This window comes from Excalfactoria chinensis, chromosome 12 (assembly GCF_039878825.1).
Source record: "Excalfactoria chinensis isolate bCotChi1 chromosome 12, bCotChi1.hap2, whole genome shotgun sequence".
In the NCBI taxonomy this organism is placed as follows: domain Eukaryota; kingdom Metazoa; phylum Chordata; class Aves; order Galliformes; family Phasianidae; genus Excalfactoria; species Excalfactoria chinensis.
Window position 1 is genome coordinate 15,292,799 of NC_092836.1, and position 19,605 is coordinate 15,312,403.

Below are 19,605 nucleotides of genomic sequence, written 5' to 3' on the forward strand. Positions count from 1 at the left end.
TGTGATACATGTTAGCCAGAGACAGAGAAATTCCAATATGGAAAACTCAAAAGTCTCAGAGCTTAAACTCAAACATGACCCAATTCATGGCTCACATTCAGAATTATTCTTAACATTGAAAGTGATGTTTTGATCCAGTTGCAAATGCAGGTTCACATACAATACAGACTCCAATCCAACTTCAGTGAACAAATGACAGATTAAACATCAGGTTATTTTTCTTAGAAATGGAAACGTGACCAATTTCTATGTAAACATTACCTGCTGCTCTTACACAGCAATACATGAAATGTATATGCCACTGCAATACGCAAGGATGAATACCCTCAAACACCTTCCCTTGCCGTACAAACCATAACCCTCATGCTAATCTCTGACCTGCTACTTAGGGATTCTTTGCTTCTACTCTTGCTAGAAGCCAGTGTCTGTTCATGCAGCCATTACACAATACAACTATTTTCCCTATCTCATCCAGGAACACCTCTGCTTCTAGCATATGCTGGAGGGACATATGCATATGCTATCTTAGGCTACAGCATTCAAAACCAAATTCCTAGTACTAAACACTGATAAGATTTAAAATTAAATCCACATCTGTCTCTCTTTGCAGGTTTGTGTATATGTAGACCATTCCTTCAAACAATCTGGCTGGTTTTGTTAATACAGGCTCCTAAAGAACCCATACCCCTTAGAAGAGTGGTTGTCCACATGTCACACTGCAGAAATTAGTCTTGAAGTCTTGTCTTTCCTTTCTGAGTTTCACCTTCTTTCTCCTTGTACAACAACATAAAATAACATTGAGGTTTCTAGTTCACTGGAAACGGTAGAACAGGACACCTTCTATAGGTTACTCTACCTTTTAAATATGTATATATTCTAATAGAATATAAAATATTTAATTCAATAACATTTGATTTTCAATTTTGGCTCCCAGAAGCTCCCAGGAGTCTTAAGTATTTCAATACATTATTATGACACATATGACATCTTCACCTAGAGAAATTTACTGGTGCTGCACCCAGGCTTGGAGCCCCTACTGCCAGAAGGACATGGAGCTCTTGGAGCTGGTCCAGAGGAGGGACATTCAGATGATCAGAGGGCTGGAGCACCTCTCCTATAAAGAAAGGTTGAGGGAACTGGGCTTGTTTAGCTTGGAGAAGAGAAAGCTCTAGGGAGACCTCATTGTGGCCTTCCAATACTTGAAGGGAGAATATAAACAGGAGGGGAAGAGCTGTTTACAAGGGTGGATATTGATAGGTCAAGGGGGAATGGTTTTAAACTGAGACAGGGCAGGTTTAGCTTAGATATTAGGAGGAGGTTTTTCACCCAGAGGGTGGTGAGGCACTGAAACAGGTTGCTCAAGGAGGTCATGGATGTCCCATCCCTGCAGACATTCAAGGCCAGGATGGATGTGGCTCTGGACAGCCTGGTCTGGTGGTTAGCGATCCTGCACATAGCAGGGGGTTGGAAGTGGATGAGCAGCGTGGTCCTTTCCAATCCAGGCCATTCTATGATTCTATGATACGATTCTATGATTATCAGTCTTTACAGAAGATATGCTAGAGTGAAAGATGCCATTTTCACTGAACTTGAACCTTTAAGCACATCTGAACTGAAAAAAGATACATATTAATTCTGAGTCACCAGAAATTAAACTACAAGTCAGAAACAAGACAGAAAGAATGACTGATAGGATATTAAGTTATACTGAATAGAGCATACATAACTAGGAGTACGTGACACTGGGGAAAATCCTCTTCCCTTGTCAGAAATACTTTTTGGTAAAATTTCCATTAGTTGCTAGCCTAGCACTCAGTTCTTTATTTAGACAACCTGGCCTTTTAGGACACCTTCATTACAATAACTGAAAGTAGTCAGCTTTTCAGGTGTTGTCAAGTTAACATTAAGCAGCTGCTGCTTCAGGTCTACAGAAAGGTCAGATTGTTGAATAAGAGTTGATCTGGACTCAAATGTCTATATTTCCCCCTCTTCCCAGAAGGATTAGAGTGAAACACCGAGCACACTGCCCAAAAGGATGAGAATGAACAGCAGACTTGAGCAGTAAATTGCAATAGATTCCCAGATGAAAAGTAGATCCAAGCAAGCAAACTCTCACTCAATAACTTTGAGTACATCTTGAAGATAAAAAATACAGTTGTACATAAAGGTCTAGGCATATTCCATCCTCTTGATGAATGAATCCCTCTGGAATAGCGAACTTCTGCTTCTCCTTAATGAGCCACTGTCACCTTAGACATAGCCCCATCACACAACATATTTATCCAAATAAATTCTGGGAAATAATGTTCACTTTTAAGAAAAGAATTTATTACTGGACTGTATTTTGTTCCAGGAAGTCCTACAGACTATAAAGGACCTTGATAGTGTAATGTTGATAGCAGTTAGCTCCATATGTTTAATACTCTGCATCTGGGAATTCAACCTTGTCTTAAGTGATAAGCCAAGAACATGATTTTGCCTATATTATTTAAACTTACTGAAGATAAGATCTTTCTAACAGCGGACTCTTTACAGGTACTGGGCTCCTTTTACTCACTGTAAAATAATACCCACTGAGGAACAAAAACTGGTACAGTGTTAGATCTGCCATTGCTTTTCCTATTGAACATCTCCCAGTTCAGTATAAGCTATATAATAAGACTGTAGCTTTTGATAAACAGAATGAATGTATTAATTAATGTTGCCTGCCAGCTCACCTTACTTACACATACTGACTCAATATCAAATGGAGCATCAGGTGTTCACCTCTGAAAAGACAGAGCATGCTTATTAATTAGCTTTGCTTGCCAACTCCCTTTAATGAGCTGTTGGATTATTGAATAAACCACAGTCTTTGGCTTGTCAGAAAAATTGGTAAGGTTACTTTGTACTGAGCCTAGCATTTCACTGCTAGACCATTATGTAGTCTTTCCTATTGCCAACACATGCTATACGTGCTGAACAGAAAAGTGTTTGAATCCTGAGATCAGTGACATTCTAGAGAGTGCTGACCTACTCCCATTTCCTAGCACCTCCTTCTCTATTTTCCTTGCCTTTATTAAAGATAAAACTTCTACTCCGATGAAGACCACAGCATTTTTGCACACATCAGTCTATTCAAACATTATTTTTCATTTAAATTTTAAGCTAATTGTTGAGGACTTTGTACTATTTGTCTTTTATGATATTGGACAGTGAAATTTTATGATATTGGAATGTGAAAGTATGATTGCTGATGCTCAGGCAGAAGCAAAGCTCTCACTACAAACTTTGATTTGAAAAGAACTCATTAACTGCGTCTCTGTTGGCTAGTACAAACCCTGTTTGGCTTATTTCATGTTACACACTGAACCCAGTACAGTTAATTAAGCTTCTATGAAATGTTATTCCAGAGTTCCTCCTAGTGCCCAAAACCAAAATTATCTTGAGCACTTTTCAAGAAGTGCCTTCAGTAGGACAAGCATTGACTATAAATATAGATATTTTAAATTAAAGTGTGAATATCTGGTCACATCATTATATTTTATCTACTTCAGCCTTTCCCTATCAAAACCAGCAATGACCATGATATTAAAGACTTCTGACAACTCATTATTTTTCTTTTAAAATAATTACATCTTGATTTCTTGGAGTAGATAGATTCTTAGAAAAGACTAAGGTCTCAAAGCACCATAATCCATTAATTTTAACTATATTATAGAGCTTTATCAGTGAAAAAGACTTTGCCATAAATACATTGAATGTTAAATTAATAATAATCAGTGCTATAAAGTATTTAATATTCTTGTGATATGCTTGAAACTCAAAATTCATGTTATCTTGCTTAAGGAGGAAACAGAATTTTCTACTGACTTCAGTAAAAAAATGCTGAAGTCAGGAGACAAAACTTAACAAAAAAAACAGCTGAAAACAGCTTCAGGTTGTTGAGTTTAGCACAAATTATCCAATGCAGTGAAAATGCACAGAAGTGTTCACCATGTTTTTTGTTTCCCCTCCAAAAATTTGGAAATAAATATTGTTATAATTTCGAATGATATGTAAGTCACTGTATAATTCATTGTTTTTTTTTTTTTTTTAAGCCACAAGCTGAGTTTGATAATAGATGTTAGCCCTAAAACAATTTCAACAGAAAGCTGGTGGGTAGCATTTATAGAACGCCATCAAGTTACTCATTCTGTGCACCTAGTTCAACAGCATAACTTTAATTAATATCTCAATCATAATTATTTAGTCATACTGAGGTATTTGCTGTTAATAACATTAGATCTAAACCCAAAATTGTATATTTAATGCAGACATAATGAAACCATTCCTGAGGGCAAAACAAACAGATAAAGAGCACACAGTTCTACCAAAAGGCCCATGTTCAAATAGCACCATACACAACATATGACCTGATCAATATTTGAAGATACAGAGTCTTTTGAACAAGTCTTTGGGTTGAGGAAGTGTCCCTGCTAACAAGAGAAACTACCTTGGCCTGTTAGGATGATTATCAAAATCAAATCTAAAGATGAGACCTTTGATAAAGACTGTCAGGCAGCACTGGAATAGAAATGCCAGATATAGAACAAAAGGCAAATGAGCAGTGAAAGGAACGTGTATGAGAAAAAGTCTAAAGATGAGCATAGCCAATGGATGAAGGAAGCAGGTGAAGAAATTTTAACAAAGAATGGTTTGGTATAAACAATGAGAGAATGCTACTTCAGCATTAATTGTTTCAGATTGCTTGCAAGTATATTACATTACCAGGGCAAGGCTTCCTTCACCAACTACTCATACCTATGCATACAACTTCTCAATACCACAAGAAAACACAGCTGATTAATAATACAGATAAATGTCTTCCAGAGATTACATACATATGAGGAAATTCAAATAAAATTCAGGACTTTTAAGTGACAGTGCTGGAAAAAACACAAGTCAAACTGCTCAAAGCAGAAGAGCTAAGAAAGAAGGGAGGTCTTACAAACTCATGACAGAAGGGTGAGCCAGTCAAACAATTTGAGGAAATTCCATCCCAGATTTGGGACGTTAATTTTAAATATTCACTTAAAGACATTTAAAACTCACTTTGCTGCCACCACATCAACGTTACTAGAGGGAAAAAAAAAAAAAAAAAAAAAAAAGAAGAAAAAGAAAGATGACAGGCTTGCAAAAGCACTCCTCTGATTCTTCAGGAGAGGATGCCAGCAAACTCCCTCGCACAGCAAACAGTGGCTGTGAGCAACTGCTGAGAGCATGGCTGGCATCACCCTGGAGGAACATTTCACATCCATATAGCAAGGTGAGATGGCCTTTAGAGCATGGGTTGAGCTCGGGAAGGGGCATAGGAGAGAAGAGCAGAGCAGGAGACGCAAGGGGTTGTTTACAGACTGGAAATGCAATTGATTGCCACCACACAGCAAGCAGCAGCATATTTGCTCTGTAATTTTAAGCTGCCAGCTGCAGCAGCGTTAATGTCAGCATCAATACCTCCGGAAAAGTGGGACAGCAGAATGCACTGCCAGCATCTCACGGCAAAATATTCCACACTGATATCTCTGTTAGACAGGATTAACATCAGGAATTAAAAATAACATCTCCTTTTGGGGGGAAACAATCTGATTTCACCTTAAAAGTCATTGCATATTGGTGATGCTGAAGCAGTTCGCTATCCTACAAGAGTCACTTTTAAATCATTTCCAACCCTGCAGACGTTTGATCAAGCACACTCCTTAGGGTTCAAGGCCAAAATCTTGAATCTTCCAAGACATTTATTTAACAATCTGTACACTATTATTCCAGTTTGTTCATGGTATTTTGGAGCAATAGTGCACATGTATGTTGAAGAATTGGGTATATTCCTTGTCCTCTACCTAGAGGTCACTTTAACATAGTCAATAAAGCAGCTTAACGACTTCAGCCACCTGATATTTCACACATAAGTGACTCCAGCTATGCTAGAGCATAAGACCAAAGCTATCCTGGGGGAACAACTCACTGAAGGAAACAGATCTCATCTTTGCACAGCCCATCACCTACTCAGCTAAAACTGGTTTTACTCCTTTGGTAATAAGGATTTGTCAAGATGTGTGACAGACACAAAGCAGAGAGAACTCATCAACTCAAAGACTTTTTGAGAAGACTCTGGCCCTTCTGCTATTGCACGGGTCACACACTGTGATTGTGCCTTTTGACACAGCTGTGCACGATGTGTCTGGATCACAGTTCACTTCTGCAATTTTGGGTTAAGCTTTTTTACTTTGTGGGATGTAGCAGATGAGTTTTCATGTTTATCAGGAGAAAATACAGCAGAAGATGTAATTTAATCTCATCAACATCCTTGGTAACAAAACCCTAATGAAATTTAAAATCCTTTTCCTTAGCTCTCCTGTAAATTTCAAGGATTTATTTGTGGAGCCCTTCAGCACCTAAATCTTAGAAGCAGTGGAGACTGATGAGGCCAGCACCTAAAGCAAGAAATATACCTTTGTAGGGACAGCCACAGCACTCATGTAACATGTTTGATGCATCCACAGTCACTGATAATTTAGCTCTATGCTTCCCTTCAGCATGTTATTTTTAAGTCTGAAAAGTAATTGTTCTGCACTCTGGGCTAAGCACCTGTTCTTCACTTAGCTTCACATCTACGTCAGCAACACAGGAGATGGGGTCAGTGCTGTCAGACCGCCCTCGCACCTGCACTACTCACTGGCTTAAGAAAACAATAGAACAAAGGAAAGTGCAGGAAGCAAGAGCTCCGCTGTCATCACGTGAGATGCATACTAAGTCAGGAATGCAATCTTTATACCTCTGCAGGTTTTCAGCTGCACTCCACATTTTTGGAACAAGCAGGGCCATAGTGGTTTAAGTTTTTTGAGATTTTTCTTTAAGCAAAATCTAGACATACTGCACAGGGAAAATGAGATGTAAAATAGCAGTGAGGAATATGAGCAGCATTAGAACCTTTTAAATCAATTATGCTAACAGGATTTTATTATTATTTTTCATTTGTTTTTTTAAACCAAGACAGGCATCTGGATGTTTTCATGGGATAGAAGTCAACTGCAGACATGGAGTTCAAGGAAAGGCACACAGTTTGGCTGCAGTACTACAACACTACAAACATCAAGGTGGCTGACTGACCTTGTGAAACCATGCAACTGGCATGAACCTTCTTGGCAAAGAAGAGGGATGTTGCAATGTACAACTCTCTAGTCAAGTGTGTTTTGTTGTTGTTTTTAATGATTGTAAACACACTTTTATGGTGCAATTAAAAATAAACAGCAACCCTATTATTCTTCAAAATCTTATACTGGAAGAAGGGAATGCAACACAAATGAGGCAAGGCAAGCACAGGGGAACTCACAGTGATCCAAAATTTGTTATCCAAACTTCCAAACTAAGGCACTGAGTCAAACTGCTGGGAAAACTGTGAAGGAGTACATTAAGCTTAAGTAAGAATCAACTGAGTACCCGGAATAAATTATCCCAAATGGTAAGAATGTAACTTAATAGTTACACTTCAACTTTTGCAACTCCAGTACTTGGAATATCACCAGAAATCTGACTAACTACATTAATGCTAACAGATCCTGGACAAACAGTATTCAATCTGTAGCATCAGAGGAGCTGTGCCATTGTATGTAGTCAAAGTCAACCAAATTTAATGTGTTAAATGATATTAGTCTCTTCTCCCATGCCCTTGCATCGACTTCAAAGACAAGCTCCCCTTTTCCAGCACACCTGTAAAGAGATGGGCCATTCTCTATCCTCCCTAATCTCTGATCCTAATCAGAAAAACAAAAGAATCATGGCAGATTTTGAACAGTTCTAAAAGTTTGGTTTAACTCTCTTCTTACTACTCATCTTAGTCATTCCATGCCTTACAGGCCTACATTCAAGCTGCCCTAATACGAAAAATGCAATGCAGAAGCAGTGGGAGGAAGATAACATAAAATGCAAAAGGAATGATCAAGAAAATAGCACAGCCTACGGAAACTAAGGTTATTTACTCTTAATGCGAGTTATTGCAATGATTCTGCTCATAATCCACATGGGAGAAGACTATCTGCTGTCCCTAAGGATTTCTCTATGAAAGCTGAGAGGAAACAAGGGCTAGTTAAAGTTATTGTTACAGAAATAGCAGCTACAAACACCCAGCTATTTCCATTATACAACAGAAATAATCTGCATTTAATATAATCCACGGTTATATTGCCAAATTCTGGATTAGTAATAAGGATAGGAGACTATAATGCATTGTTTTACTTGCCTTGAGGCAAGGACAAGGAATGAGATTCCTAATAGCACACAGAAAGGAATTTTTGTTGCTTTTTAAGTTAAAAAGAAAGTTACTAAACCATGCTGTGAGCTATGTCAGACCATGTCATTCATTGTCTGTGAAAACGGGTTCTATGTCAGAGCTGACAATCAACTTCCCAAGATGGACGGGAAAAGTCTCCTTTGTCTTTACTGGATCTGCAACTGCAAGCATGTTTTCTAGAACACATACAGACATGTGGGGAAAAAAAATGACTGGAAGCTGGTAGAAATAATTTCCAGAAATATTTAGGGAAAAAAAAAAAAAAGAAAGAAAGAAAAAAAAAAAAAAAAAGACAGGTCAAAAATAGTGACTGCATCACTTTAAAGAAAATAAATATTGAGAAAACACAGATTTATTTGTATTGGAAGCACATTTAGGTGACTGCCAAAAGTCCCTTTGGCTTTATTTTCCCCTCACCTTTATAAATAAGAGGCACGTCAAACCAGATCATCCTTTTCTTCCGAAAGACCTCTTGGAAAACAGATGGGAATAGTAAATCTGATCAGTCTAGATTTGAAGGCTAAGCAGCAATTGCAAAAGGGAGACAGGAAATCATTACTGCATCTGACATGCTATTCTTATCCCAAGTCTGTTCATACCAGTTATCATCAAAAGAAAAATGACCACTCATCCAGCCATGCTACTTCCACTGGCACAGCTACTGAACTTGGACTTCCTTAATGAAAGCCACTGCCCCAGTAATAAAACTTTTACATATTTTATCCAAATTTCTTTGTCCACTCTTTGGACATAAAAAAGTCCTCTTTCATAAAAATACAGGAATTAAATGCTAAGTTTAAGAAAATGTCAAGGATTGCAAGGAACAGCACTGGTTGTCACCTGCCCAGGCCAACGCATGATCTCCACAACGAATTCAGAAGCAATGTTTTCCAATTCCTTTGGCTCAGCTGGAAGCAACATTGCTGCTAACAATGATGCCTTGATAAAAGTTTGAGAATGCTTAATGGAGATGCAGGTAAGTGTGTTGCCTTTACATTTTAAGGTAGCATAATAAACTTTCTGCATCTCTTTAAGCATTAGTTGAGACAAGTGCTTAAGGGCTGTGCTCATCTCTCCTCTAGCAGGGCAGCAAAAGGACAAAAGCACTACACACCAACTGTTTGCTTTGATAGGACACTTAGAAAATAAGGCAAAAAAAAAAAAAAGAAATGCCTTTAGTAACTCTCTGATGTACTGCAAAGACAAACCTTAATTTCATCAAGGGCAAACTGGCTGCATCGATTGGATTATTCATTTGGCATAATGGACTTTCTTCCTGCAGCTTTCTCAAATCAAGAACAAAATGAAGATAAATCAGCTCTCTCTCAAGGCTGACACTTGCTATATATTTATAGATTTCAAAGCCCTGCAATACAATAGAAGTGAGGTATTCATTACACATGATTTTTTCCTTGGCAATACTGTTACGCAGGCTGCACAGAGAACACAGACACTTTCTAAGGAAAGGCTACAACAGGTCAGCAGCAGCTCCCACTTCCCTCCTCCCTTTAGGACTTCTTTACTTCTACCAATAAGCCCAGCACAGAGGTTGCTTTGTTGCACGTGCAGGCATACAAAACAAAATACCTCTTTGATCCTCCAAGCAAAGGACTAATTGCCTTTTTGTGAGGGAGAACTGCTAACGTAATCCTACTTTGCAATCTCAACAACTGACGTAATTGTCAAAGTTTATGAAATCTAAATATTATTTCCCCCATCATTACAGGTTCCATTGCTACTAAGTTAAAAGTCCTGGCCTCAACTCTTCCCATGCAATAAATGAACTAGTTACGCTATTGAGCTCAGACCACTATTTCAAAGAACAAGACTACACATTTATCAACTGCACCACATAACAGCAACTTTCCACTGCTTGTCATTCCGTAGTATGGGAATGACATACTGTACTGAATCACTATAGGTACACCAAGGAGAAACCCACAGCACAACACATCAGGGAAAACACTACCCTACAATAACCTCTTGGAAAAGAAAGAATTACCATCCTTGGCCAGACTTGCTTTAGACTTACACCATACCTTTATTGCAATTGAGCTCATTATCACAAAGAAACTTTTCGATCAGCACAAAATATTTCATCTATTTAATATTCAGCTCATCTGAGGTGCAACAGCAGAATGTATGCCTGCTGTCTGCAACCTGCATATGTTTAGTGCACTGTTTTAAAGGGAAAGGGATTTGGCTTGGTCAAAGTAGCCTTCTTTCTTAGTGCTACACCCACCAAATTAAGACCATCAACAAATGGATGATCTCTTGGGTAACCACACAAACAAACAAGAACCAGCCCCAGAAAAATCTCTGATAATGCTTAATATATCAGGTAGAATACCTTCACCAGCTTTCTTCCTTTCCTAAAGTTACTTTAAAGCAGTGCAGTTTCACACAGAGAAGCTTTTTGCAAAGCATTTAGGAATCTCAAAGGAGCAGGTGAACTAGCTTGTATTTATGTTAAAAGCTTCATGGGGAAAATGCATCATGCAATATTCTTCTAGTTTTCTAAAAGTAAATGAACAAAGCCAAAGTAAATCAGCAAGTGGCACAGCATGCCAAAAACCAGAAACAAAACAAGCAATGAAATTGTACTTATCACTTAGAAAAATCTAAGCCTTTCATTTGAGATGTTTATGTTTGGGTAACCTTTGAAAGAATGTTTGCTGTTCCATTACACAAACAATGGAAATACGAGATAAGGAAAATAATAGCAGTTGCCAAGATTGCCTCATGCACTTCTTTCAAGCCATTAAGCATGTAGATACTATTTTATAGATGTATAAGATACTGCTTACAGCAGGAGTGTCCAATGCACAGAACTAGTTCATCCAGCCCCAGGGCCTGCATGGGGCCCAGGGGCACAGAGCAGAAATTCTCAAAGCAGAGCTCTCCTGTCCTGCTGTGCTGGGATATCCACTGAAGCACAGAGATGCGAGAGCCAACTCTAAGCCCACTATGGCCAAGTATTACAACTTTAAGTGGCACATTACATACTGCATGCAAAAGCAGAACTCTCCGACTGCAGCATGCTGGGGTGATCCCAGCTGTATGCAACTACAGTTGGCTTAATTGGTACTAGGACTGTTTTTCCTGTATAACAAATGCAACAGAGAAACAAATATGTCTATCTTAACTAAGGACTGTTATGGCAATAAAAAGTCAACCTCTACACTAAAAATATCATTTCGCTGTTAATTGATACTTTCTCTTGCCAAGAGACCTTTTTACAGTACGCTAAGAGAATTACAGTTAAAAATATTAAAAATAAAATAAAATAAAATATAAATCAACTTGTATTTGTCACATTAACAGTAGGTTCCAATGGCTCACATCTGAAATGCTCTCACACTCCACCAGACCACCTCTAGAAATTTCATCTATCTGCTATGCACTTAATACAATCAAAACAGCTTCTGCAGTACTGTAATGTGATACCAATATGTAACATTTTTGTTACAATTTCTGTTTCAGGTCTGACAAGAGCAAATATTACCCAGGTAAAAGGCTTTTCTTTATTAAAATTAAGAAGAAGTAGAAAAAAAAAAAATTATGCATAGCTTCAAATTTCATGCATATTAGAAATTACTACGTCCAAGTGCCAAGAAAGAAACTGTGAAAGTTAATTCACAGACATATCCTTACAAGGAATACTTTTGTAATATGAAGGCAGTGTGGTTGAGTAACTTAATGTAAACCAGTGCACGTTATAAAAAATTGCAGGTAAAGAGCAGTTAGCGTTCATTTGGGGAAATAATATATTCCAGTCTTACTTATTTGGTGTTCATCCAACTAATTCATCCCATTTTACTAGCCATTCTTTATAAGGTATCACTAATGCTCAAGTGGGCCTCAGAGACTCAGCACAGAAAGATCACACAATGGCCATCCCAGCTCTACCCAATGGAGGATTTAACACTGTTTTGAAAAAAGGCACAGCTGGATCCTCTTCATTTTCTGGACTATTAGAATAATGAAAGTGAAACTAATCTAAACAAATATTTTACAAGAAAACTCAAGGAGACGTATAGTTGTATTTTTTCATACTACAGATTTCCATTGGTTTGGAGAAGATTGCTTCTAGGAGCATCAGTAGCTTTTCATTATAATAAAATCATTTTAATGCTGGAAATCCCTTAGGCATAACTGAGAGCTGAGACCCGCACTGTATCTATACTTAGAAAACAGATCAAAGAAAATTTAAAGACGGAAGCCTTGTAATCCATAATGTTATGAATTCATCCAACGTGCAGCAGACTCAAAATTCAGCAGACTTTTAATATTAACTGAATTCAGGCATCAGTTCAGAAAACACTGCTAAGTACCTGCGCAGCAGCCTAACACTGAACTGACGCAGAATGTCTTACCTTGAGAAGATCAAGGCCTACAAAACAAAGACCCAAAATGGCACATCCAGTATAAGTGAATGATTCTAACAATTCATAGGTGGCACATCAAATACTAACATGGAAAATTAATCCCTGAATAAATCACTGAGCTACTTTTTATTTCCTAAATATTGAGTAAGTCAATAAATTCAGACTAGACCAAATTGGAAGATGGCTGCTTCCACAACGTTGTTCCCTTCTGTTCAGTAGCTACTAAAGCCACGCTTCAGACTTTTTGAAAATACACTCCAAAAGAGCTTACAAAACCAGGAAAACCAAATTCAACACAAGTCCTTTTTGCAGTTTCATTCATATTCACCCAGGGCATTTGTTCAGCAAGATTTGGGGTTCGTTATAAAAAGTAGCAGTTCTCTGCAGTAATGTTTATTCTGTATTTTCTTATAAAAATCCATAGCGCTCCAAACTATAACATCAAAAACAGTGGGAGTTGAATTAAATATGCTTCATCCTCCCACTCTGTTCCCCCCAAAGAAAACTGAGGGTGGGTGGTTGGAGAAGTGATTTGCAAGAATTGTGGCAAGGTATGGGATTGCATAACAACATTCCTTGGGGAATCCAAGGCTTGCTCCTCATGCCACCCAAATAAATAAATAAATGAAACCAACTCTATGGGAGCATCTATTACATACATCAATAATTTATCCGTAGCTTGTGCCTATTTGATGTTAAAATTCCCTTGCATACAAGAACTTATTTTGTTTCCTTCCTCTGAGAACAGTCATTTCTTCAAGAATATCCTCTGCACTGTACCATGGCATTCTCACATTTCTGTACTTAGATACAAGAACAGTCATGGCTATGGACTTAAGTCTAAACAAATGCTTGACATAAGCCTCTACAGGTTTTTATTTAATTGAATTCTTATAGATCCTTTCCTCTCAAATGAAAATTTACAAGTTCAACAGAACATTTCAGAGACATTCTCTCTTATAAAGTATTTTTTCCATGGAAAACAGAAATAAGACCAAAGCTTAGTGTGGCTGGGAATATTTACTCCATCATCTAATTTACAATTAAAACCCAGCAGAATCTTCATGATTCCAAGGCTATGCTGATTGTCATTTGAAGCTGGAAATGTTTTTCCCTAATGCACAAGTGATGAAGCATACGTAAGGCTCAGAGGAAAGTTACCTTATCTGAAGTATCGGATATAGATTACTGCTGGAGTCAGCATGCCACACTAGCTGGATCCACGCACTCTGTTCCAATATGAGGAATTAAGTTTCCCTGATGTCACAAATTGAACAGATAATGCAATTAACATTTCCTTTGAAGTTCACATTGACCTGGTAGCACTAGAACAAGTTGGCAGAACTTTACTGAAGTCACTGAAGTGCTCTTGGCTCACCCAAACTGAGACTTCATCTTTGGTGTTCTACAATCCACTGAGGAATATTGAATGTGCCGAATCCCAAGTGGAACGTACTTAAATCAATCTTTATTCTGTTATGTAAAAACAGGGATTCTACACTTCTGTCTGGAATTCTCCAGATGCACGGTGCATGCTCCCTGAGGAGTCGATTATCTGGTGTGCAACAGCCCTTAGACCCCTGCCTGAAAAACTGATGGGTATCTGGATATCTCAGGAGGCAGGTGACATACACCCATTTTCTTACCTCACCACCCCCAGTCCCCCCAGAAGGAGTGATCTCTGTGTAAGACAAGATATTTGGAGCAAGTGAAAGATTATGTATAAAAAGGTTCCACTTGTCACTAATTATCCTAGAATACAAGACAGCTCATGAATGCTGAAGCACTATCACAGTTCCATTCCTCATTTAAATACAAAATTCATTTAATAATTCCTTTCTGAAAAAAGCCCTATTCACAGCTTCACTTTCTAAGGTCTAAAAATTCTGAGATTGTATGAGATCAAGGGTAGAGTCATGAAAAATTTACTTGAAGAGCAGGTATTGATAGCTGCTCCTTTGGGACTCCTCAACTTGCAGTATCACATAATGTGATATTATAAATTACACAATTTACATGTTTGTGATAACACCAATAAATCAAGACTTTCAAGCATTGAAACAGAGGAAATAACTCAATGATGAATTTTTAAGAGAAGAGGAAGAAGCAAAGCTAACATTTCTATCTTGTTGAAAAAGAAAACTTAAGACGAACATTGTCACTGCAAGACAAGATTCATAGATGGAAAGACTGTCTAACTTCCAAAAGCGCTAATATCTTTGGAGATGAAAATTTGATGATGGTGCTGAAAACCAGACAAAGGATTGCTGACCAGGTAGAAAATTCCAGAGGCACTTAGAAGAATAGATATTGAGAAGTTATGAATGGCATCATTAAACATAAAAAATTAAGGAGCATAACCATAAATACAAAAGCAGCCCAAACAATAAAAACATCGACGTATTTATGTGTTGGTAATTATTAAAATTATCTGTGGTATAATTTTAATGCGGGGTCATGATTAGTATCCAGAAAATATATTACGTATTGATCTAAAAAGGAACATAACATATCTCAAAACTTAATTTTGTATTCCCAAGATGTGTAAGCACCTAGAAACTCTATTGAAGCAAATAGTCTGCACCTTCTTACTCCATCCTGAGTTATCTATGTTAAAGAATCTTATCATCATAATGCCATAGAACAGTTGCTGATAATTCTTGCCTGCATTTCAAAGAAATGCCACAGTTACATGTTTGAATAAGCAGCACCTTTTATTCCCATGCTATCCTTAGCTATAGCTGGACAAATGAGTGCCTGCTTTCCTTTTCTTTCCCTGAAAAGTTCTCTTTTGTTTTATTGCTGTTAGGGACAAATGACAGCACCATAAGAATCACAGGTTTAAAATAAAACCTCTCTTGAACTCTCTGGAGGGAATTTACACAAAGTTTCCTGATTCAACTGAAGGAAAATTTGCTTACCTTCTGTTGGTGATGTCTTCAGATGCCTGCAGAGCCCCTCCGTTTCCCCATATGTCTCTTTAATTTTTACCACTGCTTCTGTTCCTCGGAGTTCCATGAGGGAGCGCAGTTCTTGCAGGGTGCACCCAAATTCTCCTGCATGGTTGGCCTCATTTCTTTGGTTCTTGGAATAAAAATCACTATTTGTCATGTCACCCATGGTTACTGATTATATTGCTCCACTTGTTATAGTTGATAGAAGCTTAAAATTGTTTAAAAACTGAAGGAGACGAGTCTCGAATTCCAGCCTAGGATTAAAAACAATCCAGCATGTGTCCAGTGAGCGACGTGGAGAATGCCTCCGGTGTGCAAGGTGCCCCTGACCGCCTAGTGGTCCGCAGAATGGCTGCTTTCAAGGCTGCAGACCAGCTCCACTCCATTCACCATTTCCCATTATGCAGCACCCAGGCTGTAGAATCTACATGGTCATTTCTTCCTCTGGACCTTTGGGAACAAACAGAAAGCACTCATCACAAGAGTGAGCAACGATGCTTCACAAGGATGAATTCCAATTCATTCTTTCTATCATTTCAATTCGACTAGTCATTTAAGAACAGCTACAGAGAAACGCCGTGCAGATGTCCCGTGAAATGTTGCAGGTGGTCAAAGCTAGCATGGACAACAAGGATACCACTAGCTCTTAGATAAACCTCTCTACAATGAAAGCACCAACAGCACTGTTGCATACTTTAATCAGGTCCTAAGAGCAACTGCCAAATGAGATGGCTCATAAATATTAATGAGCAAGTGCTTAGCCCAGCACACTAGATGTTCCTCCACTATGTGTGCTGGTTCGTACAGCCACTGCAGCCATTCAGCTGACCAATGCACAAGTAATCTTAAAGGAAGCAAAGTAACAAAAAATAGTTAAATCGTTAGTTTGTACAATTGGATAAGGGAGAAGAAATTAGAAATTCAGAATACGTCTACATACATTACATCTCGGAGCTTCACCTGCTGTGCAAGCAAACCTACCTCAGAAAAGTGAGAGAACACTCAAGTGTAGCATTGTGAGCTGCAGGACCCGCAGCACAGGGGGATGCAGCTGAGGGCTGCCTTCCCTACACTGCCCACAGCTTGCACAACCACAGGCATTCTAGCATCCCACACGCACACACACAGCTATACTTGCACAGGGTTCCGTTTTTTGTTTCTACCATGTGTAATGTTGAGAAAGCCACATTCGGACCATCTGGGAGGCTGCTGATTACTTGCTAAAATCAGCCTTTAAACTCTTCCCCCTTCCCATATTCTAATGAACTTGGTTTAAATACTGCTGAAAGCAGCTATTATATTTGGCACAGAGCTTTAACAGAGATTAAAGGTTTCATTTTTGCCTCAAGTGGGTGAGTGCCTGCAAACTGTTAAATCTACAGGCCTTGGAGTCATTCTCTTGTGATGAAAAAGGCCCTTAAATAGCCCCAGCAGCCTTCTGATACGGACATGTCAGCCTCAACCTTCTAGGTACAGCACTGCACCATGGATATGAGTGCACACAAAGAGGATTCCAAAGCGTTTCAAGCCCCAGTGTCACATTTGTGCATCAAATATAATCTCCTGCCCACATACAGACAACAGAACTCATAGGCTTGGTATTTCCACCAAACTAACTGCCGCTGCCCTGCATGTGAGAAAGATCAAGCCCACTGCACTCATTAATTCCTCCTTGCTTCCAATGATGTTATCTGCACTGGAGCTGTCTGATATACTGTGCTCAGGAGGACAATCTGAATCTCTACCAGTGCTGATATTAACAGGTTACTCAACACTCCCTTGATTTTATTTTTTTTATTTTTTTTATTTTTTATTTTTATTTATTTTATTTTTTTTTTGAGAGAGAGAAAGAGAAAAGAAGGACAAACCCAACACTGAAGCTTTACAATATTATAGGATGCACTTAAAATGGCAGGCAACCACTATACTCTTCTTCCACCTTTCCTATTCATTGCCAGACATTCTGGTGCCAACCCTGTTTTCACATACTGCTTTTCAAGAAAAGAATTTCAGCACAAAGCATGGCTTGCATCAAGCAGTAAAGAGAAACTGGGACCAGCAATGAAAATGGGCTTTCATTTGCCAAGAAGATATCCATACAAGCCTTCCATGCTTGTATGCCAGACAGTGGTCACAGGAACAGTTAATTTCATGATAATTCCTTTCATTCAGCATGCAGAAAAGGCCTTCGTTATCGTGTTATCTGTTTATAAACAGGATGGATCATTATTCTGAACAGAAATAGCATCAGCCTGTAGCATTATTTTGTAAAAAATGGCAAGAAGCAGAAGTCACAGATGTCCTGCAAAACAGGCTTCATCCCAAGAGGCACTGAATCACCACAGCTTCTGCTGACGATAACCTCCCCACCACTCACTTCTTAAATCATTTCAGACCCTTCCTGGCTTCAAATATGGTAAGCTGTTGCTGACAGTTACACCAAAAAGCAAACCAAGATTTGGTCACGGCAAAGGATGCCTAAGAAAATATTATGAAGAGGCATCAATCATAACAACTAAAATGACAGCCTGTTGTTCATTTCCAGTGGGCAAGAAAAATTATTCCAGAGATGAGTACACCTAAAGATCTTGAACACTCAATGCCTAAACCAGCTACAACACTCCAAAAAAAGACACAGCAATATACCATTCACCTGACAGACAGCTGCTAGGGTAGTTTTTGCAAAGCTTTCTCTAATAAAAGAAAATCAACAGCACGGCAAAAAACCAACTATTACCTTTTTCTGATGTGAGCCTCCCCTGGTGGTTTTGTTAGTGATGTAAAGGTACTGAACTTGGCATCATTCATTTTTTCTGCACATTTTTTTCCTTTGGGATGGGTTCACCTCTCTCAAGCAAAGCATTTATTTAGAACAACTGTGCCATTCCTGTATACTAATGTTTGTTTCCGTTCCTAGGAATTCCACTTGTTACTTGCCAGCCATAACAAGACAGCAATATTGCTTTTTAGCATGTGCTTGCTAATTTTGCATTTGCCTGCTTAATTTTTTATTTCACCTCCAATTAAATATTGATCAATAAACAACAAATATGAAGGCTCTGCTTCCTCCAGTGCTCTGAAAACAAATCCCCCAGAGTTCAAGCTCTTCACGATACACCTAATGCAGTGACACCAGGGAAACACCATCTCAAATTTTTGAAAGGCAGATGGTAAAATATAGGAAGCACGAAGCATGACTAACATTATTCACTGATAATGCATTTCTCTAATCCTGTGGAACAAGATATGCCAGCTTCATTTGATCCTTGAATCTCTTTTATGAAAAGCCCAGGAACCCTGCCAGATGGTGTACCAGGCTAGCACAACTGACACATGACCACATGGCCACTAAGTGGTTAATATTCCTTTAACAAAAGCTTAGAAACAGAAAACTTGAGGTAGGTATATGGCAATAATCCCCCATCAGTTGGGCTACAGGACTTACATCAGCAGAACAGATTAAATGACTCCAAGTGGGCGAAATGCAGGAACTCTACAAGAAATCCAACTACCGCACCAGGCTTGGGTGAGGTCTTTTGTTTGTGGTTTGGAGGGGTCTCACCATTCCCAATGACAACAATCTTCAGAGAAACCAAACCTCCACAGATAAGTTCAGCAGAAGACATAAAAACCTCCCTCCTGTCACTGAAAAGCTAATTTCACACGCAGCGTCACACAGCCAGGTTACTTCTTTTTGCTTCTGAATCAAGGTTTAGAAAGAAGCATGTATACACACATACCTTCCCAATGAGATGCACTTCAAGTAACAAAAGACTTCAGACTAGAAAGCTTGAGTAAAATATTGCCCTTATTTTTCTCATTTAAAAAGTCCAAATATGAGTCTCCATCCCAATAAGGCTTTTTATTTTTCTATATGTCATGGAAATTGTTGTACAAGTATGCTAGAAACTACAGCTTCCCCTCCTTCCTCCACCAGGTGGCTGCATCTTGGGGA

General features: G+C 38.6%; 1 protein-coding gene across 47 annotated transcripts in view; it reads right to left on the minus strand.

Annotated features, from left to right (window-relative positions):
• Positions 1-19,605, minus strand: part of ATP2B2 (ATPase plasma membrane Ca2+ transporting 2) — a 303,612-nt gene that overhangs the window by 109,416 nt on the left and 174,591 nt on the right. For 45 of the 47 annotated variants that reach the window (XM_072347778.1, XM_072347814.1, XM_072347821.1 and 42 more), the window contains one exon: positions 15,618-16,100. In XM_072347778.1, coding sequence (XP_072203879.1) covers positions 15,618-15,816 — 199 coding nt within the window. In that variant the 5' untranslated portion in view covers positions 15,817-16,100. Of the gene's footprint in view, positions 1-15,617; positions 16,101-19,095; positions 19,232-19,605 lie in introns of those variants that run through there. The other 2 variants (XM_072347810.1, XM_072347787.1) reach the window with 1 other exon arrangement.